General features: G+C 41.2%; 1 protein-coding gene across 3 annotated transcripts in view; it reads right to left on the bottom strand.

The window, feature by feature from the left end:
• KIF2C (kinesin family member 2C) overlaps positions 1-25,277 on the bottom strand; it is a 43,857-nt gene that overhangs the window by 9,516 nt on the left and 9,064 nt on the right. For all 3 annotated transcript variants that reach the window (XM_084852722.1, XM_084852721.1, XM_084852720.1), the window contains 10 exons: positions 22,785-22,889; positions 12,761-12,809; positions 8,839-8,961; positions 7,967-8,086; positions 7,354-7,454; positions 6,610-6,705; positions 5,578-5,632; positions 4,943-5,105; positions 2,393-2,483; positions 884-947 (listed from right to left, as the gene is read on the bottom strand). In XM_084852722.1, the coding sequence (XP_084708848.1) occupies positions 884-947; positions 2,393-2,483; positions 4,943-5,105; positions 5,578-5,632; positions 6,610-6,705; positions 7,354-7,454; positions 7,967-8,086; positions 8,839-8,961; positions 12,761-12,809; positions 22,785-22,889 (967 nt within the window). The remainder of the gene's footprint in view (positions 1-883; positions 948-2,392; positions 2,484-4,942; positions 5,106-5,577; positions 5,633-6,609; positions 6,706-7,353; positions 7,455-7,966; positions 8,087-8,838; positions 8,962-12,760; positions 12,810-22,784; positions 22,890-25,277) is intronic.

The following is a 25,277-nucleotide window of genomic DNA, read 5'->3' as shown; positions in this document are numbered from 1 at the left end:
ATTTTTTTTATAGTAGGGGTAACACATGTCCCACGGGCTGTGCATGCAACCCTTCATAGTCATTTGTGTGGCACCCAGTGTTCCCCTGGCACCAAAATCATGCTGCAGAAAGCGGCTGCAGCACACATCCCTCTTGCCCGTCAATCCCTTTCTGTTCCTCCCCCCACTCCAAAACTGCAACAGAAAGGAAGCAGCCACTGTGCTTGTCCCCTCCTGCCTAGTCATTGCACTTCTGCTCCTCCCCTCTGAAAAACAACAGCAAAATCTTGTCTCTGGGTGCTTTCTTTCCCTTCTTCTGTTTCCTTTGTGTTTCTGTGTGATATAAACATAGATTCCTACCTTCCTGTGAGAGATGCTCTAGTATGTGTGTCTCACAGGTCTCTATGGTGCCAGAAGATATTCAGGCACCATCCTGTATCATAGAACTGCCTGTCCATAGTGCTGCTACTGGCAAAGTAAATTGATGAATGAATGAATGAATGAATGAATGAATGAACAAATGAGAGTGAATGAGGTGGAGGTGGAGGGTGGGGGGGGAACTAAGAAAAATAAAGGAAGTAATGTTTTAAAATGTACAAAAGTAACAAAAATTAAGAGAAATAATATAACTTCTTACTATTAATACTGTCATAATATGAAGTGCCATTAAGTTGAATAAGATGAGATACAGTGAAGTAAGGCAATAATGCAAAGTACATGAATTCATTTCTTGTGCTGGTAGATCTTGCTCACTTTTTGGCTTAGGTTCTGCCCCTTCTTACTCTGGCTGTGTGGCCCTTGACCAGTTGCCAAACATGAAAAGTGACTCTTGACCACACGGAAGTTGCCCATCCTGCCTTATAGGTTCAACTTTTTAAAATGTTCAAATAAAGATAGTACATACATGCAAAGGCATATATTCCTTTGGAGGCCTTCTGCACTTTCCCAGAGAAGTCTCCTCCCATAGTCTAGAAATTGAACACATATTAGGATATTTATAAATGGCCATTCATCAAAATATGCATCAGGGTGGTGAATACATAGATAATAAAAATAAAAAACAAGGTCAGTGCCAACTGCAACCCCCTGGGGAAGGTGTTCCAAACGGGATGCCACACTACAGAAGGTTCTTTCCCTAGTTGTCATCCAAGTAGAAGTCACCTTGAGAAGAGCCTGCCCTGCAGATCTTAACATATTAGGAGGCAAAATCTCAGCAGCTACATGGGAATCTCATTTATCTGCAACTTTGATTATTTGCAAACACAGTACTGCCCAACTTTTAAAAACAGTGGAAGTCAATCTCTGCAAGATCATGCAGGAGCGTTCTACACCTAATATCGTTCAAAAATCATATACGTAATTATGCTAGCTTTGAATGTACATTTAAATGCAGTGACAGTGCCTCAGTTTGCAACTCTCAGTCATGGCTCAAAAGTTCCTTAATATCCTGAAACACATGCACTAGAGACTAACACGTTATCACTGTTAATATAGCACTACCACTGGATAGGGACAGTAGAAAATTAGCAAATAAGTCTGAACAACTATGGATATTCTTACTTGAGTGATGATTCACTCATTTCCTGACCTCCCAGGACTACATTCATTGTAAAATTGGAGCAGGCCTCTGGCTAACATATACCATCCCTAGTTCCACTCACTACAGTAAGTAGGGAACTACCCCAGATGCCCCCCAAAATTAAAAATGGCATCAATAGCCACTACAGAGCACCAAAAGGGTAAAATTTAGTTTGCAAACAAGCTAAATTTAGCCACTGTAGTGCTCCGTTGTGCTATGTAGTGGCTTGCCACCAAATTTCAGTGACAAATCAGCAATTTTGGTCCTTTTATTTCAAGGGAGGGCACCCAGGGGACTGCAGCCTGTGGTAGATGTCTGAGGGATGGTTGCCCACCCCTGCACTTAGATTTTAGCAACCTGTTATCTATTCAAATGCAGATTTCCCATACCCTGCAAGTTAGAGAAGGAGCGGAGAGACCATACATGTAATGTGCTCTCTTCCAGAGGTCAAGACAAACATAAATAGTGCTAACAGAGTTTTAAGTTCTCTATCAGAAGTATTTTAAAAGGCCAAAAATCTTCAGGCAAGGCTCAGATTTAAACCACCTCAGTTCAATCCAGATTATAACACAGTTTAGGAAAACCAAGGGGCAGAATGCAACGTCACTCTGCTCGCAAAACAAGACTTTCTCCCTCTCTCCTTCCTCCTGCGCCCCTTAAAAAAAACTGCTCTGGGGGATCTCCCGGCCCTCCAGAGCAGATTTCGAGAATGTGCAGGGGGAGAAAGAATCATTCCCCTCCTCCTGGTTCCACTGACAAAGGCAGCTCTGTCAACAGAGCAACTTCACTGGATTTCACCCTAAGTCTGAAACCTAGAAGGAACAAGACACTCACATGAGTTTTTCCACTGCCAGTCTGTCCGTAAGCAAAACAAGTAGCTTTCCCTCCCTCAAAGACGGTCTGCACAAGTGGTCTAGCAGTGAACCTGGGCAAGCATAATGAGGACATATGCAAAATGAGTGAATCAGTGGAACTATTGCAGTACAAGTACATTCATACAATTCAAATTCCCATAAAGCCCAACGATAAAGAGCACTGTAAAAAAATCAGTTGCAGTTTAAACCTCTTGTTAATAAACACTGACTAGGGTGAGAAAGATCAAAAGTTGAGAAATGCACATTATCATAAGTGCATTGTAGGTTGAGGAATATAATAATTTTGGTGGAAGCTCAGGTGCTAACCTTTTATCTTTAAAGAACAATCCTATGCTTCCTGGGAGGGCAGCTGAGGGACCATAGGATGTTGCAGATTTCCCACACCCCCTGTTGAGAGAGAGAGAGGTCCACTCACAGAGGCCTCTCCACTGCAGCAGTAGAAAACTGCTTCCATCACTAGGATTGGCTGTTATCACTAGCATTTTTTGGCCCACTGCTAGAGGTGATGCTGGCATTGGGCCAGGAACAGGTTGTCCTGGGGGCATGTTAAGGAGACCATGAATCTGCAAGATCCTAAACCTCATCATTCCCCCAACATGCCCCTAGAACAGGCCCAGAGCTATGCTAGCCCCGGAGATGGCATAGTAAATTCCCTCCCATTGGAGGGAATGTGGAGCGGGGAGGTTAAAAAGGGGATAAAAATAAAGCCACCCTTTTTCCACCTCCTGCTCTGGCCGCAAGGAAGCAAGGCTTTGGATATGGCGGAGCATCCACCACAGCCTCCCACCTGCTGCCTCCATAGGGTAGTAGAGAGCCCTTGGGAGGGGTTTTAACCCTGAAATGTAGGGTGTAAATGGATTAAATAATAAAGAAATGGTAGCAGAGACAACTATGTCTACTCTACCCCCCAAGGACAGGAGCAGATGCAATCTGATTAAAGCTGTCAAGTGAAGCATAAGAGCTCCCCATTACTTTTCACCCCCTCACCTTGGGGGCTACAAAACCATCTCAAGTAATTCCATATAAGATCTATACATATTCTTTGACAGCTGAAAACATTGGGGAAAATGTATGTATTAAGTACCAGAGAATGAAGCTTGTTTCCAACACAGACAGAACAAATTTGGGGGAGAAGGTTAGCATGTCCTTTTCCTCAGGTATAAAAGAATTACAGGTCTACCTCCTGTTCACAGAGAGTGAGGAAACTCGTTTATAAGATGATGTGCCATAGGACAAGAAAGCAGCTTGCATGCAGTTTCTTCTATTGACAACTCCACAATGATTGTGGATGAGTTACTGCTTTCCAGTAGGGCTCAAACTTTAGCTGCAAGACTGTCCCCCACTATCCATATGTTTCTGCATGTATTTAGAGGCATATCATAATATTTCACATGTTCCAACCTCTTACAAAAAGAGCTATTGTTTTTTTATTCTTCAATTACTGATGTGTAATCATAAGATATATATTTCAGCTCAGTTCAAACCATGGTTAAGGAAGACTAACTATGGCAGAGATGAGAAACCTCCAGATGCTGCTGTCTTACAACACCCATCATCCTGACCATTGACCATGCTGGCTAGGGCTGATAGGAGTTAAAATCCAAGAGGATCTAGAAGGCCAGAGGAACTACAGTTTGGTGTGATGTTTTAAATGAGTCTTAGTGTGGAGTTTCACTTTTCTGGTTCAATAATTGAAATTACTGCAGAATACTTGATATGTAGATCAGATATGCACCATCACTCAACTGAAGCATCATCCAAAAGCCCTTATCTATGGAGGAGCTCCACGCAGCATGTGCCACAAATCTTTTATGTATCTGGCAGCTTCTGCGTATGCAGTGCCACCATGTAAACGCTGCACATATACTGACCTTGTTTGCATGTAATGACAAAACATCGTTTAATTAACCATAGTTTGTTGAATTGTGGATTGTCATTACATGCAAACCTAGAACTATGGGTTGTTAACCAAACACAACTCATGAAGAGAACCCAAGGTTTGTTGTTGAGTTGTAAACTCTGGGATGTTTAAACCATAGGCTGTTGTTACATGCAAACCCAGTATCGTGAGTTGTTCATGGGTTGTTTCACCAGGCTACAGAGGCAGCAGGCAAAAGTGATTAAAAAAATCAACCTCTTTATCTGCCAGTACTGCAGTGCCGCAAAGACATTTGGGATACAGAGGAGGAGGGAAATAAAGCACCCAGGAACTAAGAGAACAAGCCATGGTTTGATTGTCTGCCAGACAAACCCTGGGTAGTGCAACAAGCAATGACTTAAATAAACCATGGGTTAGCATTATGTGCTAACCAGGCCATTGGCAGGTACAAAAGGCAAGAACTTCTAAAACGTAACGTCTGCTTTATGAAACAGCTTTTTGAATGGGTGAAAATCAATTTCATAGCACTGCATGCAGGCAGCATCGCATTGGCCCTCAGTGCCCACTGTTACTTTGAAAATTGTCCCCGCTTTACTGCTCACTGCCACTAAAAGAAAAGACATGCATTACCAGTAAACCATTTCATTGGAAGCTTTTTCATCAAATGAGAAGTCAAATCGAAATGGCTGGTTTTCAAGATATTTGGTCAGATCCACCTTCACCTTTGGTTCATGCACTAGGATGCTGTTCTTGCTGACAACAGTGATTATATCACATTCCTTCTTTCCCAGTTCTGTTCAGGAGAAAAAAAAGTAGTTTGCACCATAAAGTAGGGCCCTGTGAATTTTGCAAACATTTGAAATCATGGCAACTCAAGTAAGGACAGCAAAAGTCATATATAACTATTGATACAACAATGGAATGATTTAGCACAGAATTTTTGACAGGGGAAATAGCATTATTGATGAGAAGCATGAAGGAAACATCAGTGGTAAAATACCATTTGGCAGAACCGTGCTGAAGAAAAGACTTAAAACCAGTGGGAGCGGACAAGTTGTACCTCCTCCATGATGGAGGCTCATGAGGTCTGCTAGTAACCTATCCCTCCCTAGTTTGATCTTACTGCTTAACACTGCACCTTAAAGCAATTTTATAGAGCAACTGAGTTCCAATTGCTAAAATCTACCATTATTTCTGTAGTTACAGTACGGGGAATATCACTGGACTGACCTGACAATTGCTAAACTCTGCAGATGCCACCTTACCTTGCTTATTTAAGGGTCGTTTCCTCACGCAAACACAAATTCTGTGCTCTTCTATCTTAAAAAAGAAAGAAAAGAAAAACACCAGTCATTAAGACCAGAAGCTTGTTTTCTCATACGTGCAAGGCTTGTCCTTTAACAAAAAGACATGAAGAAATAACTGAGCTGATGGAGAACTCTGCAAGACCCAAAAGCTTGATGCATTGTGCTGGAGCAAGGAGGTTGAAGATGTAAGAGCCTTGTTGCAGCAGTGAAGGGTTTACCACCACTTCAAGAGTTTTGTCAGTAGATCATGTCATCTACAAAGTTCCACTCCTATTACAATAGTATTAATGGTTATGTGTAGTCTTGTCCTCAAGGAAGTTCTTCATTATGTGAATTTGAGGAATGTAGAATGCTACAACCACAGCCCTAACAAAAACTTTTACCAAGTCTAATATTACAACTCAAATCATCCATGTAAATTAAACAAATTCATGTTGATATCATTCACATGACTGAAGTTATCTGAACTAAGTAGGCAAATCAATACGGTCAAGGTACACTTTTTTTTTTAGAAGTCATATGCTTTATGAAATGTTAATTCCTAAGAAGGTACAGCAATCTTCTCTTTGGATTAATCACTTGTGAGTGTACATCATACTTTGATCTTCAGAAGCGTATTCAAAGTCAATATCCCATTAGTTTCACTCAGCCAATAGCAACGTGTTGATGGTTTAGATGTCTTTCCTCCACACTAGATCTCTCTGTAATGTTACATGCACATTGGTACCATTATGATTCTTCAGGACATACAATCAATTAATTGAGTGCATTGACTTCAATAATTCCAGATAATACATTCAGAGTTCAGGAGCAGTTCCCTTCCTCAAGTAATTTAGTTACCTGGTTCCTGATGTTTACAGAGCCTTCTATTTGCGGTCTCTTTAAATGCAACTCGCATACCCCAAGAACTGCATTTATTTGGGAGAACACTAAGGTACACATTTTTTGAAAATACAGCAGGTAGCTAGTTATTTCTAAGTATTTACTTACTGGGTCATTCATTGATATTGACTGGCAATTAATAGTACTTCTATATTCTTTGACCATCCGTGCAAAGTCCCAGTTCGGACAACTACTGTCAAATTCCTGTAAGGCAAAGTAGTAATTAGTTTACATTCTTGCTACAATGAGAACTGAGGACACTGTCTCCCTCCTAAGAGTATGTAGCACCAATTAGAAAATAAAGTGCGGGAAGTGTGGGAAGAGTCTTCCCTAAGGCAAAAGACTTTTCCTTATAAATTTATTCTTCTTTTAAAGCTTCAATACATTTTACACCCAAAATACGTCTTATGAAACTTTATTTGGGATTGGGAGAGAAAAGGGTCCTTGAGGGGGTAAGTTCCAGCTAGGTGCTCTCCATATTGCTGGCCCATTTGTAGGCTTGATCTTTATAAACGCTACGCCAGGTAATAATCCTGTCTTTTTGGTCAGGTTAAGGAATCCAGCCTACACAGGCAACTTTCTGTAGTGTGGGTCTGACATAAGGACCTTTCATAAATATAGCAAGAAATACAAATCTGGAACTTAAAAACATTTAATAAACAATTAAGTTTGAAAAAGCAGAACTAATTCACTCCATGCAGAGAGAAAAACTGTACATTGTATGCAGCTTATTTTATTCAGAATACACAGATAACAAAAATTTATATCCAAATGTTCCATGTCACCCAAGTTACTGATAGCATTCAGCTACTGAATGGAACATTCTTAAAGAATTAACTGTCAAAGCCTTACCTGTGCCCGCTTGTTCCTCATCTCAGAGAATTGGGCTCTTTTCTCTTCCCTCTTACTTTTCATTTTTTCCATTTCTTTCACAATGTTAGATTTCCTCCGAGCTAGAGGAAGTCAGAGTGCCATTACTGGTACAGAAATGCAACAACCTACATACAACATTGAATTTCTATCCAGGGGCCTCCCAGAGAGGCAGTCCTAAACAATTCAGGAGACTAACATTTTATTGCCCTAAGTAAAATATCTACAATCAAGGTTAGCTTCTAAAACAGGAGTGCTTAGGTTCCAGTCTGTCTGGAAGTCATCCACTTTGACCAGAAGCCCGGTCCGCCATACTAGATGCACCAAAATTGACTGTGGTTACTTGGCAGTAAGTAGGGGCACTCTGTACATGCTGAGATACACTTGTAACATCATTTATATATGTGTCAGAGCTGAACCTTTTTATTCAAACCTAGATGCAGGGTTGAAGCCAAGCTCAAGGTAAGCTTTAGTCTACTCCTCCAATATATTCACCCACTCAATCAAGATGATGATAGTAGAAAGCCCTATGCCAAACGGAACACAGCCATTAAAAAGATGGATTATGAAGCAAAGCTGGCAAACATTCTTCTACCTTGAGTTGCAGCAGACACAATTCTGAGAGACTGTGGAGGTTCTTCTGTCATTTCATTGCCATTTGGTTGTACATTACATCTATCAGAAGAATAACTATTCCTAGATCGAGCTCGTACAACTGTTGGGACAGGAAACCAGGAGTCAACAGCACTGCCCAAAGCAACACAAGAAAGAGCAAGACAGTTTGTAGTGCCTAATTCCGAGGGAGAGAAACAAACATTCCCCTACTACAAACTTTTACCAAGGAGGTGCAGGTTTCTAAGTACAGTGACAAGTCCAGACCAGAAATTCCCTAAGTTTTCATCAAGATATTTCCCTAACCCACACTTGCCAGTCCTACAGAGAAAAATAGTTATTAAGGGTGCAATCCTATGCACGTTTAGAAAGAAAAAGGCCTAGTTGTAGGCCTTTTTTTCTGTCTAAACCTGCATAGGATTGCGCCCAATGCCAAGTAATGTATAGGTAAAAAGATGTACTCCATGGGTGACCACAAATATTGCCTAGCTACCAAGGTCAACATCTGTGGACTCCCCAGCATAAAGTTCAGTTCAGGGGGTCAAGTAGTAGGGAACCTCCCACCAGAATAATCATTCATGCTGCACCAGCACTCTAGAGACATCCCGCACCAATTAAAATGATAGCATGAGACTGGGGTGTACGATGGTTGAGAAGTGCAGCACATTTCACATTTTAATTACAAAACTGAACTTCCAGAGGACAGAATTTGTCAGCCTAACCCTGAATACTTAGGGGCCCTGTAAAATGTGAACTTACAAGATCCTTTAATGCACAGGAGTGATATCCTGCCCCTATCATTTCTTGCGCAAGATAGGTACAAAGTCATATTGTACTGTAGTTATCCCAACTCACCAGGAAGAGCAGAATGGCTTCGTGGTGGTACAGAAGCAGATGGTTCTACCTCCATGTCATTTTCCAGAGGGCTGTTCTGTGATTCTGCTATGACAGACATTTTGCTAGCTTGGAATCGCAGTGCTAAGAAAGCAAGAAAAAAATGTTGCCAATGGCCAACTCAACAACATTCAGCAGTTTAATTTTTTTGTTGTTGCATATGTTAGTGTGTGAAGCAATACAAGATACTATTTAAACCCTTTCACCAAACTTTTGGGAGAAGACAGAAATAGAGATCCATTTAGTGAAACCCAGTTTTAAGAGTGCAAATGAGAAGGTGGGTAGGAGAATTCCAGATGCCAAATATTTCAGTTCCAACAAATTCCTACCTACAAATACATTATTCAGCCAATGGTCATCACAGCTAAGATGCAGTTTGAAAACACTATTAGGTTTTCCTAATAAAACCTTTTCACACACCCATCAGAACGTCAAATCCCATTGACAATATACCCATTTGCTTGCAAAAATCCAAAACAAAACTACTCCAAAAACCAATTGGAGAACACTTCAGCCTCCCAGGACATTGTCACTGACCTTAAAGTGGCCATTGTGGAGCAAAGATTAGCTTGATTAGAGCAAGAGACTGCCAAGTTAGAATTCATGAGTGCGTTGCCAAAGATATGAAACAGGATAAAGGATTTTTATCTCATTACATGTTAATTGGCTTACCTAGAGCCAGGATGTTTGTGTTATGAGCAACTGCTTTGTGAATGGCAATTGTTAATAATGTGATTGTCAATGTCAGTATTTTCTACATTTAATTTCCTTCTGACCTCGCTGGTTACAATTCCACCCCTCCCACCACATGTGCTGTATGCATACCAGAAACTCTCGATAAAACCTCATGGAACATTATAGTCCATGAAAGTTTGTACCAGAATAAATTTGTTAGACTTTAAGGTGCCACAAGACTCTTTGTGTCTGTTGCAGTACACTAACACTTGTACTCCTCCAGAAATTCTTAGTTTAAGACTCTGTATTCTGGTATAGATGTGAGAATAGGCATAGAAGGATATTCTCACATCTGTAGGGATTCACAAATGTTACAGTAGGCAATAAAACAAATACTAGGAAATGCTCTCAGACAATGTATATAATGAATGAATGAATCTCTCTCTCTCTCTCATATACACAGACACACACACACACACACACACACATATATATATATATATATATATATATATAAAAATAATGGCATGTTTCTGAAACTTAATTTAGGGGAAAGGACTTAACGGTGATGGAGCATTACCAAAGAATTGATGAGCGACATGAAGCCAGTAACTAACTATATCTATCTATCTATCTATCTATCTATCTATCTATCTATCTATCTGTTTTATTTAGACATTGTATTCTAAATAAGGGTGCAATCCTATGCATGTTTAGGCAGAAAAAAGGCCTACAACTCCCAGCGTGCCCCTTCTAGCCATCCTGGCTGGGGAATGCTGGGAGTTGTAGAACTTTTTTTTACTGTCTAAACTTGCATAGGATTGCATCCTAAAAAGTTTTACTTGGAACTTGCCTCCACTGACTTCCGGTTGGAACCAATGTCGCTCTGGTAGCATCCCACGGGCAGCTCCGTGGGAGCTTTCTCAAGCAGCTTTTTAAAAGGTTGAAAAACCTTTTCATTCCCCCCAGGAATTAAAGGGGGGGCAAGGCAACATCTCGATAGCATCTTGGAGAAAAGTACCCCCCTTGAGATAGCGGGGGGGCTGGATTTCAGGATTATCTCTCCAGAGCTTTACCAACGCAAAAGGCTGTACTGAGACTCCTATTCCATAGGAGAAAACAGGGCTGATGGGTTCCATAATAATATATGCTTTAAAAAAATATCAGCAACTTCTGAGGGATGATTTAAGAAATGGTAACAATATTTGAGAACATCTGAGGACCTGCAAGATCTGTTTGAGAGAAACATGACTGCGCCGAGGAGAAGAAAGGAGCTGGCATCAACTCCCCCCGCACCCACTGTGTCAAAAGTTTCGAGAACAGAAGATATAGGGGAATTAATTACTTTGATAAAGACTTTATCTTCGCAATTTACGGAGCAAGCCAAAAGGTTGGTTTAATCCAAAATTCCATCACCGCCTTGCAAGGAGCTGTAGATTTAATTAATGTGTCATGGCAAAAAATGGAGACGAAAACTAATGAGCTAGAGGACCGAGTGGCAGGAAATGAAACTACGACACAAATTTGTTTTAAAAATGCCTCTGATAGAACTTCTCAGCTGGAGGCCTTCACAAGGAGATCCAATGTATGTATTATTGGGATTAAAAATCTGTCTAATGATGTAAAATTGCCTACTTTTGTGGACAAACCTTTGCATGAGATACCTCCTATCCCATCTGATTATTTACTTGATACTGAGCAGGCATTTCATGTGCCAAATGCTAAAGGGACTGACTACACGATCATAGTCCAATTTGCAAAAGTCTCCACAAAGAATTATATCCCGCGTTTAGCAAGAGAGAGTGGAAGCCTTTCCTGGAAACAAGATAAAGTTATGTTATTTCCAGACAACATCAAAAAGGTGGCGAATAAAAGAAGGCAATTATCAAAGCAAAAAATATGGCAAAACAAATGAACTTACAATGTTACTTAAAATATCCTGCTACACTTCGTATTGTGTCTGAAGGTCAGATGAAGAAGTTTCTAAATCATGAAATGGCAGAAGCGTGGCTGAACGTAAAAATTCGTGAAATTGCTGTTACAACCCCATGAACTGGAATCTTTAAACAAGGTTTGTTAACTGTTTGTGTTTAGTCTACATGATCCAGGCTAGCTCAGAAGATAAATGATTATACATATATTCATTTATTCTTTCATCTTTATCTTTCATTTTTTCTTGCTTCTCTTTATATTTTCTATTTCAAAGTAGATAATATATCTAGTATAAAATATATTACTGACTGTTGAAGGTTTATATTAAGTTTTATTATTATATAACACTATATATATATATATATATATTATTAATATAGGCTTCTGGGAATGAGTTGTAGACCTGTTTCTTTGATATAAGATTGATTATATGATATTGAAATGTAAGGCTGTTTATTAAACTGTAAGATTGTTAAGGTTATAGATATAGTTTTTAAAATACAATGGCATCGGAGGCAGGGGGGTATTGAAGTTTAAACTTAATTCTTTAAAGGGGAGGGAGAGAGGGAGAGAGGGAGGAAAGGGGAAAGAATCTTTTTTCTTCACTTCCTTTCCTCCTCCCTTTTCCTTTTTTTCCTTTTTCCTTCTTTTTGTTATTGTGGTGTCCTCATCAGAATATTGTATTGCTGGGAAATTGTAGTATTGATCAGGTTGTTGGTAATTTTGGTATTGTTTATTTCATTTATAAAGATAAAATAAATAAAAATATATTCAAAAAAACCAAAAGGAACTTGCCTCCACATAATTAAGAAAAGCAAACACTGAGGAAATGTGTATTTGTTCAAAGCTCAACTGCTCTGCACCATTTTTCAAGTTCTTGCCCTTATGAATACAAACAAAAATATTACTCAGTTTTAAGCACCAATGAACGGCCATATTGTGGCACTCCAGCTGCCACATGCACCAGGCTCTAAGCCCAGAATGCAGGAAGAGATGTGAGGAAGAAGAGTACCAGGCATAGAAAAGGCCTATCCTGCCCAAGCAATACTTAGAAGTGGCCATACAGAGCTTCTGAAAAGAAACAAGGGCTGGATACATACAGGAGAATCACAGTGTGTAGTACATTTACTAAGACTCATATGCCTTATGATCCCCAGTCACCTACTACATTTGATATACTACTGCCTCAAGATTAGATGTTACATGGGAGTTCATTTTCAAGACACAGAAGACTAGAACTATTCATAATAGCTATAGCAAGTAAAGCTGTTTTTACCTTCTCTTGGAGCAGGAATTTTTGAGAGTGTTGTCCTCCGGTTTTGTCTCTAAAGTAAAAAAAAAAAAAATGTTCCAGTTTAAACGAACATTAACAGAGACCTCACTTCACAATACATAAATTCACAATATTCCTAAAGTAGCTTTAATCAGAGTTGCTAACCCCTAACCTATCAATATTGTTGAGAACATAAATAGGTAGAATATCTGTTCTGGAGCGGGTTGCACTCCCCCTAAAGCATCAAGTTCATAGTTTGGGGGTGCTCTTGGACCCCAAAACTGTCACTTGAGGCTTGGTGGGCTTGGTGGCACAGAGCACATTTATCAGCTTAGGCTGATAAGACTACAACCTTCCCTGGACAGAGATGGCCTAGCTACGGTTATCCATGGTCTGATAACCTCTCATCTGGATTACTGCAATACATTAGATGTGGGGCTGCCTTTGAAAACAGTCCGGAAACTTCAGCTGGTCCAAAATAGGGCAGCGAGATTGTTAACAGGGACTGGGCAACAAGATCACATTACACCAGCACTTTTTCAGCTGCACTAGCTGGCAGTCCATGTCTGGGCCCAATTCAAAGTGCTGGTATTAACATTCAAAGCCCTAAACGGCTTGGGGCCAGATTATTGGAAGGATCGCCTCCTCCCATATGTACCTGCCTGGACCCGAAGATCATCTTCAGGAGTCCTTCTCTAGGAGCCCCTGCCAAAGGAGGTTAGGTGGATGGCTACCAGGTAGAGGGCCTTTTCTGCTATGGCAACCCAGCTGTGGAATGAGCTCCCTAGAGAGGTTCGCCTGGCACCTACGTTGTACTCCTTTCAGCGCCAGGTAAAGACCTGTTTATTTTCCCAGCATTTTAGCACTCTACTCTTTCAGCTCTTCTGTTTTAAATCTGTATTTTAAACCTCTACATTGCTGCTAGGTTTTATTCTGGTTGTACTTTTATATTGTAGTTTTAAGCTTTCATATTTTATATTGTTTTATGTTGTACTTCGTGGTTTTAATTTGTGAGCCACCCAGCGAGCTTCAGCTACTGGCGGTATACAAATTAAATAAACAAACTTAGAGTGAATATTAGGGCAATAACCAGTATAGTTAGTTTTGTACAGAATGATATGAAAAGAAATTGTTCGCCTAATGATGCTGAGTTTTTTGACTGAAGTTTTCAGAAGCATCAATTTGAGATAACTTATGTCAACCTTGCCCTATGTGCTATACAGCTAACCCACTGCAAAAATAATTAAGGGAACAATTGAGAAGGTTTGAACTAAAGGGGGACAAGACAGGGGTGCCTACTCTCCACTGGACTGGTGCATAGAAATATCAGCTGTTACAGCAAGGTTGCAAGACAACGCATACAGTAGTAAACTAGCAGAGATTGAATATAAGGTTGTGTTATGTGTACATGATGGTGTTTACCCTTTTAAAGAAGCCACTGATTTTTGGAAAAACTATTGCAAGCACTAAGAGAATATGGAAATGTACCAAGACAGAAGCTTACGCTAAATCCAAGCATTTTTATTATCATTAATAGTGTCACTGATGTGCACTTTATATAGTACAAGAGGGCAGGTACCTGCAAAGTTTTAACACAGATTAAGATTCTAAAGAAGAAATTGGGTGAGTAATCAAAGCTAAGCAGAAGGATAGAAACCTATACCTTGGGAGGAACCCACCACAGATGCTCAAAGTTAATAAAAATATTTATATTTCATCTTTTAGACGTCATGGAGGCTCGCAATCCTTGAAAATTACTATACAACCATAAAAAACAGAGCATTAAAAACTGAACCAGATTAAAATCTAACTATGTTATAGAAATTTCGGTTGTAATATGTCTGTTATCCCATAATTTTATAAGCTAGGCTATGTCTATTCTACCTTTGTGTGAAATTGTCATGCCAGACAATGACATAGTGCCTTATCAGAGACTCAGGAATGCCAAGAATGTGTTACGTTAGAGTACAAGGCTACCTCTCTGGGCATGCCTAGATATGTAAAAGGCGCTGTCTGTTTTCTGTTTCCCTCTCAGCTAGACAGAGAGATTAGTGCAGCGCAAGCGTAAGACAGCCCCCAAAGGTCTTGCCTATATAAACTTTTGGATCACATCACTTGATTGTGACCTTTGTTGGAGCGTTAGCCCCAAGGGTTGCCTTATTCTGCAGAATAAAATCGTGTTGGATCAGATCTCTGCCTCCTCTTGTTCTTGGTAAACAAATTGGAAAGTCTACCAGGGAAAAGAACACAATTTTTGTAAGAACTACACAGCAGAAACAAAGTCACATCAAGCCAAGCATTGGCAAAATAAAGTATTTACAACTTGTCTGAAAGCCACAACAGAGGGAGTCAGCTAGGCCTCTCTCACAAGGGTGTTTCACAACCTGTTGCAGCAATCAAGGCCTTGTCCTGCATCCCTACCAACAGAGACTCAGATGGCAATAAGATGTGAAGCAAGGCCTCAGATAGTGACCATAGTGAGAAGGCATGTTCTTCAAAATATCCTGGTCCCAAACCATTTAGTGCTTTATGATGAATAACAAGCACCTTGAAGCTAGAAACAAACTAGGAGCCAGTTCAGATTGACTGCCACCACATTTTACACAAGATACTCACCTGAAGGCTTTTCAAGGGCAGCCCCAGAAAGCACTGCAGTAACCTAACCTAGATTTTGTATTTTTATAGCAGCATCTATATACATAGCACTTTACAAAAACCAGGTTTGACAGATTCCACTCCAAGGGGCTTAAAATCTAAAAATAGATGTGACTAAAGCCTGTGCAATAGTGGCGAGATCTGCCTTCTTCAGGAAAAGGCATGCCACTCACAACTGCAGAAAGTCACTTCTAACCATAGCTCCACCTCGACTTCCAGAAGTATCTCCAAAATGCAAAACTGGTTCCTCAAGGGGAGTGCAACCTGTGAAGGGCATTACATAACTGTTGTTGTTCTGTAAATTGTGTGGGCTCTGAGAAACTATAGTGTGTCTGTGTAGGCCTGAGGCCTCGTGTTGTTACTGTGCTGAAGACTATTTTAGTAGTAGCTGCTTGGTAACGTTCTGGGGGGGGAGAGAAACACAATCACTTTGAATGGTTATAGATGGGGGAAATTTAGTTTTGAATTCAGGTAAATTCAATTTTGATTGGCTGGACGTTCTAGCTAGTTGGAAAAGAGCGGTTGGGAAATGACGGTTGACACTTAAGGGAGTCAGTCTGAGAAGGGAGAAGGAGAAGGTCTGCTGATTGGGGGGGGGTGCTGCAGAAGGACTAGGAGAAAGACGAGGAGAAAATTAATAGTTAAGGCCTGAATATTAAGCTATTCCTTCTCTGTAGGATAACCATACATGGCTGGTGAAGATCAGGAGTAGGGAGCAGGCGGCTCCTGGCATGAGGCTGCCCTAGGATCTTGCCAGAAGAAGGTTACACAAACAGGCAGTAAAAACCCAGATGAACTGTCCAGGCAGTCAAAAATACAACAGGAGGAGCTTTGGGAGCCAGAGGAAGACTGTACCCACAAGCTGGGCCTGGTTGTGAATGTATTTGGCTGGGGTGGAGGTTTAGAGAATTTGGCCTGAGGTAAAAGAAATCATTCTCCAGCAAAGGAGATCATTGCCTTGTCGTGGTGCTGGAGCTTGAGCACCTCAATGACGTCATGAGCTAAACCGTGAAGGGACACCCAAGACAGGAAGATCATGGCAGAGAGGTCAGACTAAATACAATCCCTGGGGAAGGAAACGGCAACCCACCCCAGTATTCTTGCCATGAAAACTAAATGGATCAGTACAACCAGAGATATGTCGGTATACCATCGGAAGATGGGACTCCCAGGTTGGAAGATGGTCAAAATGCTACTGGGGAGGAACAGAGGATAAGTTCAACTAGCCCCAGATGTGATGACGCAGCTAGCTCAAAGCCGAAAGGACGGCTAGCAGCCGATGGTGCTGGTGGTGAACGACGAATCCGATGTTCTAAAGATCAACACATCATAGGAACCTGGAATGTAAGATCTATGAGCCAGGGCAAATTGGATGTAGTTATCGGGGAGATGTCAAGATTAAATATAGACATTTTGGGACTGAAATGGACTGGAATGGGCCACTTCACATCAAATGACCACCAGATCTACTACTGTGGACAAGAGGACCACAGAAGAAATGGAGTAGCCTTCATAATTAATAATAAAGTGGCTAAAGCAGTGCTTGGATACAATCCAAAAAATGACAGAATGATCTCAATTCGAATTCAGGGTAAGCCATTTAACAGCACAGTGAGCCAAATATACGCCCCAACCACAGATGCTGAAAAAGCAGAAGTAGATCAGTTCTATGAGGATCTGCAGCACCTACTGGATAGTATGCCAAAAAAAGATGTTATTTTCATTACAGGAGACTGGAATGCTAAGGTGGGTAGTCAAACGACACCTGGAATTACAGGCAAGCATGGTCTGGGAGAACAAAATGAAGTGGGACATAGACTGATAGAATTTTGCCAAGACAACTCACTGTGCATAACAAACACTCTCTTCCAACAACCTAAAAGACAACTTTATACATGGACTTCACCAGACAGTCGACACCGAAATCAGATTGACTACATCCTTTGTAGCCAAAGGTGGTGGATATCTATGCAGCTGGTAAAAACAAGACCTGGAGCTGATTGTAGTTCAGATCACGAACTTCTTATTGCACAATTTAGAATCAGACGAAAGAGAATAGGGAAGACCCACAGATCAGTTAGATATGAGCTCACTAATATTCCTCATGAATATGCAGTGGAGGTGAAGAATAGATTTAAGGGACTAGATTTAGTAGACAGGGTCCCGGAAGAACTATGGACAGAAGTTCGCAACATTGTTCAGGAGGCGGCAACAAAAAACGTCCCAAAGAAAAAGAAAACCAAGAAGGCAAGATAGCTGTCTGCTGAGACACTGGAAGCAGCCCAAGAAAGAAGGAAAGCAAAAGGCAACAGTGATAGGGGGAGATATGCCCAATTAAATGCAACATTCCAGAGGTTAGCCAGAAGAGATAAGGAATTATTTTTAACCAAGCAATGCGCAGAAGCGGAAGCAGAAGAAGAGAATGGAATAGGAAGGACAAGAGACCTCTTCCAGAAAATTAGAAACATCGGAGGTAAATTCCAGGCAAAAATGGGTACGATCAAAAACAAAGATGGTAAGGACCTAACAGAAGCAGAAGAGATCAAGAAAAGGTGGCAAGAATATACGGAAGATCTGTATAGGAAGGATAATAATATCGGGGATAGATTTGATGGTGTGGTCAGTGAGCTAGAGCCAGACATCCTGAAGAGTGAGGTTGAATGGGCCTTAAGAAGCATTGCTAATAACAAGGCAGCAGGAGATGACGGTATCCCAGCTGAACTGTTTAAAATCTTGCAAGATGATGCTGTCAAGGTGATGCATGCCATATGCCAGCAAATTTGGAAAACACAAGAATGGCCAACAGATTCGAAAAAATCAACCTATATCCCCATACCAAAAAAGGGAAGCACCAAAGAATGTTCAAACTATCGAACAGTGTCACTTATTTCACATGCCAGTAAGGTAACGCTCAAGATCTTGCAAGGTAAAAAGGTGTCCCCAACCAGTCGTGTCCGACTCTAGGGTGCGGTGCTCATTCCCGTTTCTAAGCCAAAGAGCCAGCGCTGTCCGAAGACGCTTTCGTGGTCATGTGGCCGGCATGACTGAACACCGAGGTGCACAGAACGCTGTTACCTTTCCCGCCGAGGTGGTACCTATTTATCTACTTGCAATTTCTTGCTTTCGAGCTGCTAGGTTGGCAGGAGCTGGGACTGAAGACGGGAGCTCACTCCGTCACGCGGCACTCGGGTCTCGTACTGCTGTCCTGCCGACCTTCCGGTCTGCAGTTCAGCGTCTTAACCACTAAGCCACCGCGGCCCCTTATCTTGCAAGGTAGACTCCAGCAATTCATGGAACGAGAATTGCCAGATGTACAAGCTGGGTTTAGAAAAGGCAGAGGAACTAGAGACCAAATTGCCAATATCTGCTGGATAATGGAGAAAGCCAGGGAGTTTCAGAAAAACATCTATTTCTGTTTTATTGACTATTCTAAAGCCTTTGACTGTGTGGATCATAACAAATTGTGGCAAGTTCTTGGTAGTATGGGGATACCAAGTCATCTTGTCTGCCTCCTGAGGAATCTGTATAACGACCAAGTAGCAACGGTAAGAACAGACCATGGATCAACAGACTGGTTTAAGATTGGGAAAGGAGTACGGTGGGGTTGTATACTCTCACCCTACCTATTCAACCTGTACGCAGAACACATCATGCGACGTGCTGGGCTTGATGAAGTGAAGGCTGGAGTTAAAATCACTGGAAGAAACATTAACAGTCTCCGATATGCAGATGATACCACTTTGATGGCTGAAAGCGAGGAGGAGCTGAGGAACCTCATGATGAAGGTGAAAGAAGAAAGTGCAAAAGCTGGGTTGCAGTTAAACCTCAAAAAAACTAAGATTATGGCAACCAGCTTGATGGATAACGGGCAAATAGAGGGAGAAAACGTGGAGGCAGTGACAGATTTTGTCTTTCTAGGCGCAAAGATTACTGCAGACGCTGACTGCAGCCAGGAAATCAGAAGATGTTTATTCTTGGGAGGACAGCAATGACAAAACTTGATAAAATAGTGAAGAGCAGAGACATCACACTGACAAAGGTCTGCATAGTTAAAGCAATGGTACTCCCTGTAGTAACCTATGGCTGCGAGAGCTGGACCATAAGGAAGGCTGAGTGAAGGAAGATAGATGCTTTTGAACTGTGCTGCTGGAGGAAAATTCTGAGAGTGCCTTGGACTGCAAGAAGATCAAACCAGTCCATACTCCAGGAAATAAAGCCAGACTGTTCGCTTGAGTCACAGACTCTCAGCCCAACTCACCTCACAGGGTTGTTGTTGTGAGGATAAAATGGAGAGGAGGAGGAGAATGTAAGCCGCCTTGGGTTCCTTGCAAGAGGAAAAAAGGCGGGGTATAAATGCAATAAATAAATAAATAAATAAATAAATAAAATATTAAAGGCAAAACTGAAGTACTTTGGCCACATAATGAGAAGACAGGATACCCTGGAGAAGATGCTGATGCTAGGGAAAGTGGAAGGCAAAAGGAAGAGGGGCCGACCAAGGGCCAGATGGATGGATGATATTCTGGAGGTGACGGACTCGACCTTGGGGGATCTGGGGGTGGCGATGGCCAACAGGAAGCTCTGGTGTGGGCTGGTCCACGAAGTCACAAAGAGTCGGAAGCGACTGACCGAATACACAACAACAAAAGAAATCATTAAGAAGCTTGTATTAGCAACAGTGTCTCTTGAGTCCTTAAGAAGTACAGCAAGCATTCTTTTGAAAACCCCAAAGCAAATATTAGTACCCCCTTATATACAAAATATCCCTTTAATAAACCAGCTTGTTTAATAGTTCATCTTATTGCTGGTGTTGGTGCCCATCTCATGCCAAACTCCTAGGAGGTTTTTAAGTATTCTAGGAGAATGGGTGGCAGCAGAAATGTATCAGCTTGTGGAACTCTGAGTTATAGTGGAAGAGAATTCCTCAGGCCCTGAAATAGTAAGTATTTTCTAAAAATAAGAAATCCCATAGGTGGGATTTCGCAGTGAAGGAGCAGTTTCTCCATAGGTGGTGACAGTGCAGGAGAGAAAATCCCCCATACAACCCCATCCAGAACAGACTGTAACCCTAACCCCAGATGAGCTTCAGCGTCTCCAATTCAGTTAAGAACACCACTGCCCTTAACAAATGAGACACAGTGCAGGGAATCCAAATGAGCATTTTGCCAAAAAAATATTTTTAATAAGGTGTCAAAAAGCTATAGGAAAAGTTTCAACACAAACTAATTTAAATTAATATATTTGGAATTATAAAGTTCCAAGAATAAAAGCAAGAGCATTGCAACAAAAAGGAAGGGCGTATGGCACTTCCAGGTGTCTCACACTATTACTATGCCATAGTCCCAATGCATTATGCCAATGGTGGGAGTTGACCATTTAAAATAAAAATGGAGTGTGAAGGTAAATGCATGACCTAATCTGATATAAAGGATAATTTGAAAAGTGATGTTGTCATCTTTATTTTCCAAAACCTCAGTTATTTATCAAAAGACGCCATGATGGCTAGGGCCATCAGTGACTTTAATTGGAAGAAAACTAGTCTGACTAGGCAGGTACTTTGATTTGCATGTAGGTGATAGATCTGACATAATTAAACTTAAACCAAGATGCAGAATCAGTCTCCCATACAGCTTTAATATTTACAACTAAAAAAATTAGTCTTGAGGGTGTAGAGAAGTTAAAGTAACACAGAATCTGTTTTGTTAACATTTTTGCAAACGTTAATAATATTTAAAGGGATGCTTGCAAAAAATTATATTATGTGGACTCCTGGATGAATGAATGAAAGAAAATTTCAGGAAAGGGATAGTAATATTATCAGTACAATGGAGATATCTGTAAGAGGGACTAACGATCACCTCAAATGTGGAATAAAAGGAAACTTCCAATTGTATTTCGATGGCATTACATACAAGCAAGAATGAATGAAAAAAGGTGTATAGCAACCCTTCAAGCAGACATTGGTATTGCCATGTGAAAGACATGGACTTTTATCATATTTGTTGAAAATTTTCTCCTCTACAGAGTTGATTTGGTGCAACGTTCTGGAAATCCAAACTGCAGAGCACCAATGGGAAAAAGTGAGCCAGCAATGGTGAAATGAAAGGATAGACTCACTGAGACCATGATAACTGGACTAAAGGTGAGAGTCAAGAGGCAGAGTTTGGACAGAGCTAGACAACAGCCACAAATAGGGTTGCCCAATGAAGCAGTGGACAGCAGGGGCTTATATATCTCCAATAACTGTTCAGAAAGAGGAATGTTGTCAAGAAACGTTTGTCCAGTTTATCAAGAAAAGCTGCTCCTGCCAATATTTTCTCCTCTAGGCAATCGTTAGAGGTGTGAAAGAAGCTCAGTGTGCTTTTGCACATGATCCTCCTAGCTTTAGCTTCTCACCCCTTGTCTAGGCTGGGGGTCCCAATCCAGGGGTCCCCAGAAGTCCCTGTTACCTTCCCCCACCCCTTTCCCCCAAAAAACCAATCATTTAGGGTTTTCCCAGCTTTTGTGCAGTTTTTTGCCCTTTCTAAAATATTGAAATGCTTCTCCTAGGGCTTAGTTACCGCTTGTAAGAACTTTAAGGTAAAATGTGCTGGTATTTTTGGCTCTACCTGTTTTGCCTTCAGCCCCAGGCACTGCTGGAATGCAGCCCCTTAGAGCTTCTCCAAAACAGAATTTGATCTTTGGACTGAAAGAAGTTCTGCACCCCTGGGTCTAGGCTATGGCCACAGCTGCCACTCTGTCCAATATGCTCCTTCTACATATCTGACCCATCATCCGTGTCCATTGCCTCTGTCCTTCACAATTCCCTCTGAATTGTCTTTGCCCTCTTCATGCTTCTTTCAGGCTATACACTCATACCTCGCCCCTCCACTGGGCTCCCAGCTCTTCTCCACCTAATTCTTCCTTACCCACATACACACACATATCTCCACCTGCCCCCCTTGCTCAGCGGAACTAACTGCTGTTAAGATATGCAGGGAGAAAAACAGCAAGCAGTACTTTTAGAATACAAATTTGTTCTTTCTTTGAGACAGAAATTATCTCCTGGAAAGTAAGCGAGTAGAGCCACACTCAGTGTTGTAGATCAGATAGTCTGTTTTTAACCCACAGCATATATAGCTAATTGTATACTGAGGTGTGTGTTTTTTAAATTACAGAACAACAAATACTGATGAAGAGCTATCATAGGGATTAACAATGCAACAAATGTTTGAAACCTCAGAAGTTAATACAGAGACAAGCATGAAATAGCGAACTATTTAAAACTGTTTAAAAATAACTCATTAAATTTGAAACCACACTTGAAGTGTAAACAGTTCAGGAACTTTGCTGCTGAAGTAAGTATCATAGGAGTAACTTCAGGATCACCTACCTGTGTGGTTACATTCTCCCGGACAGGAATGCTGTCTTTTGCATCAGCAACAACTGGAGTTGTAAACAGCTCTGGATTTATTGCTACCACATCATCAAGGTCAATCTGCAAGGAGAAAAATATACAAAAGAGAATGGAAAATCTAAGACATACTTAAGCATCAATCTCACATATCATCAATACATCCAGGTCAACTGGGGCAGGGGCATGACTGCTGCTGTGAGCTGATATTTAAGATGTTTATTAAAAACAAGCTGCCCTCCAATATTATGCAAGCCCCACAGTTCCATGGAAGACACTGCACTTAAACGACACTGGCAAAACCCATTTGCCACAAATGCTTTAATCTCTACTAGATAATCTTAGTACATCCCTATCATTCCCTGATTTCTGCTGTAAGAGTATACTATTTGCTAAGCAGTTACTATTCACTGAAATAAATTCTAACAAAGACTTACACTGCCAAAAGTGAAGCATTTGCTATATAATCCTGAACCAATCAGTCTTTGTGGCTGACTTCTCCCTCTTAGTTTTGTGCATGTCCAGAGATATCATGTCACCTCAGGCTACCTGCTTGACCTTAGAGCGACATCATAATCCTGTTGCTAGTGTTGCAATATTCTAACAGCCATTTTCCTGAGCTGCAGAGGCACCTCTAGAGCAGGAGGAATACAGATATGAACCTCAGACTCCAGGTCAACCATTCACCTCCTATACACACCTCTTACTCATTTTAACACAAGTGTAGGTTTTTATTTTATTGTGTGTATTGTGTTATGTGAAAAGTTAATAAACATCTCTGTATACATTGTTTTTAACGCATACATTTTATTATGCAGCTCTATTGTAGCTGTGTGTACTCATAAGTTAAGCCCTACTGAGCTCAGAAAGACTTACTCCCAACTGAGTGAATTAGGAATCCAGGCTAAAATTATCCAGCTTTACAAGCCAGAGAACCCAATTGCTTTTAGGGAAACTTCCACATTATGCAACACTTACCAGGGGTAGAAAGTGGTCCACAACCCCCAGGAAAATTTCCAGTGGGCTACCTGGATATCTAGTTATTCTTATCTCATTATTTTTGTAAAGAATTATGAACTTTCATCTCACCCAATAGGACAGTTCTTATGTTTTTAAGAATGCATATTCAGCATCACTTCACACAGGTTAGTTATGCTTTAACTGGTAAGAGATCTTGGGGACTGAAACTTTGCTTTGTGTGTTATATTGATTTATTTATTTTATTACATTTATATTCTGACTTTTTTCCTCCTTAAGCAACCCAAGGCGGCATACATAATCCTCCTCCTCTCCATTTTATCCTCACAACAACAACCCTGTGAGATAGGCTGGGCTGAGAGTCTGTGACTGGCCCAAAGTCACCCAGTGAGCTTCCATAGCCAAGTGGGGACTAGAACCCGGATCTCCTGACTCCCAGTCCAACACTCTAGCCACTCCACCACACCAGTTCATATATTTACAAACACATTGATAAGTTAAAGGATACTAATAAGAAAATAAAAAGTCAGCCTGCCTCTTAGGGAAGCCACTTTCCCAACACCATGCCATTTGGTGGGACTCCCACAAAGAGGAAGAATGGGGAATGAATAAAAGGCTATCAGGTATAAAATGGGAAGGAATTATTATTGACAAACCTTTAGAGATAGGCAAAACAGTTTAGGTTTGGAATCCTTTTACTAACTCTACACAAAGTATTATGTGCATTACAGGGGGTGGGAGTGGTCTCATTACAGGGGGTGGGAGTGGTCTCACATGAAGAGTCTGATTCAAGGGCCTGGTCAAGTTTGGGCTGCTATGTTGTCTCTCCTGGTTTCACAGTAGATTGCACGGGGGGCGGGGGTGCACTGCTACTCCTTCTCTCCAGCCAGAGCAAGCCTGGCAAGAAGCAGCCAAATTGCCCCACCTGAGAAACATTACTTGATAAGGGGCAAGGTGGAGGTAGACTCAGCCAAAGATGGGCATGCTCAACACTGTCTCCCAGGCAGCGCCAACCGCTGAAAAAGGAGAAGAATCTGCCTGCGTGGCGCAGTTCTTGACCTCAGGCTAAGATCCCCTATAGATTCACAAGTGAGCATCTGCAATTGCCCCGCCCCTGCATAAAAGCTGGCGTAGAGGCACAAGAGCTTGTGGTACAACATCGCCGATCCCAGACACACCTTTGCTGGATTATTCTTGAACTGTGAACTTTTGCATGCCTTGAATCCTGTGTGTTGGGACCCTGCCATGGAATATACTGCTGGACTTTAAGACTCTGTTTCTGGCTCCTGCTTGGATAATCCGATTTAGTTTGAGCTTGGGCTCACAAAGGATTCTTACCATGGTGTCTGGTGAAGTGCTTGTGTCCTGCTGTAAAAAAGGAGTTTACTGTCTCCTTAAAAAGTATTTGGTTGCTGGAGTCACAAGGGAGCCTGGTCTGACAGTGGAGAAGGTTTTAACCCAACACTTACTGAAGAAATCCAGGTAAGTAGCTTG

This window comes from Heloderma suspectum, chromosome 4, assembly GCF_057233095.1.
Source record: "Heloderma suspectum isolate Gila_16-S chromosome 4, 16-S_ref, whole genome shotgun sequence".
Classification (NCBI taxonomy): domain Eukaryota; kingdom Metazoa; phylum Chordata; class Lepidosauria; order Squamata; family Helodermatidae; genus Heloderma; species Heloderma suspectum.
The sequence above is the reverse complement of the archived record's forward strand: the minus strand, read 5'-3'. Positions and strand labels throughout refer to the sequence as shown.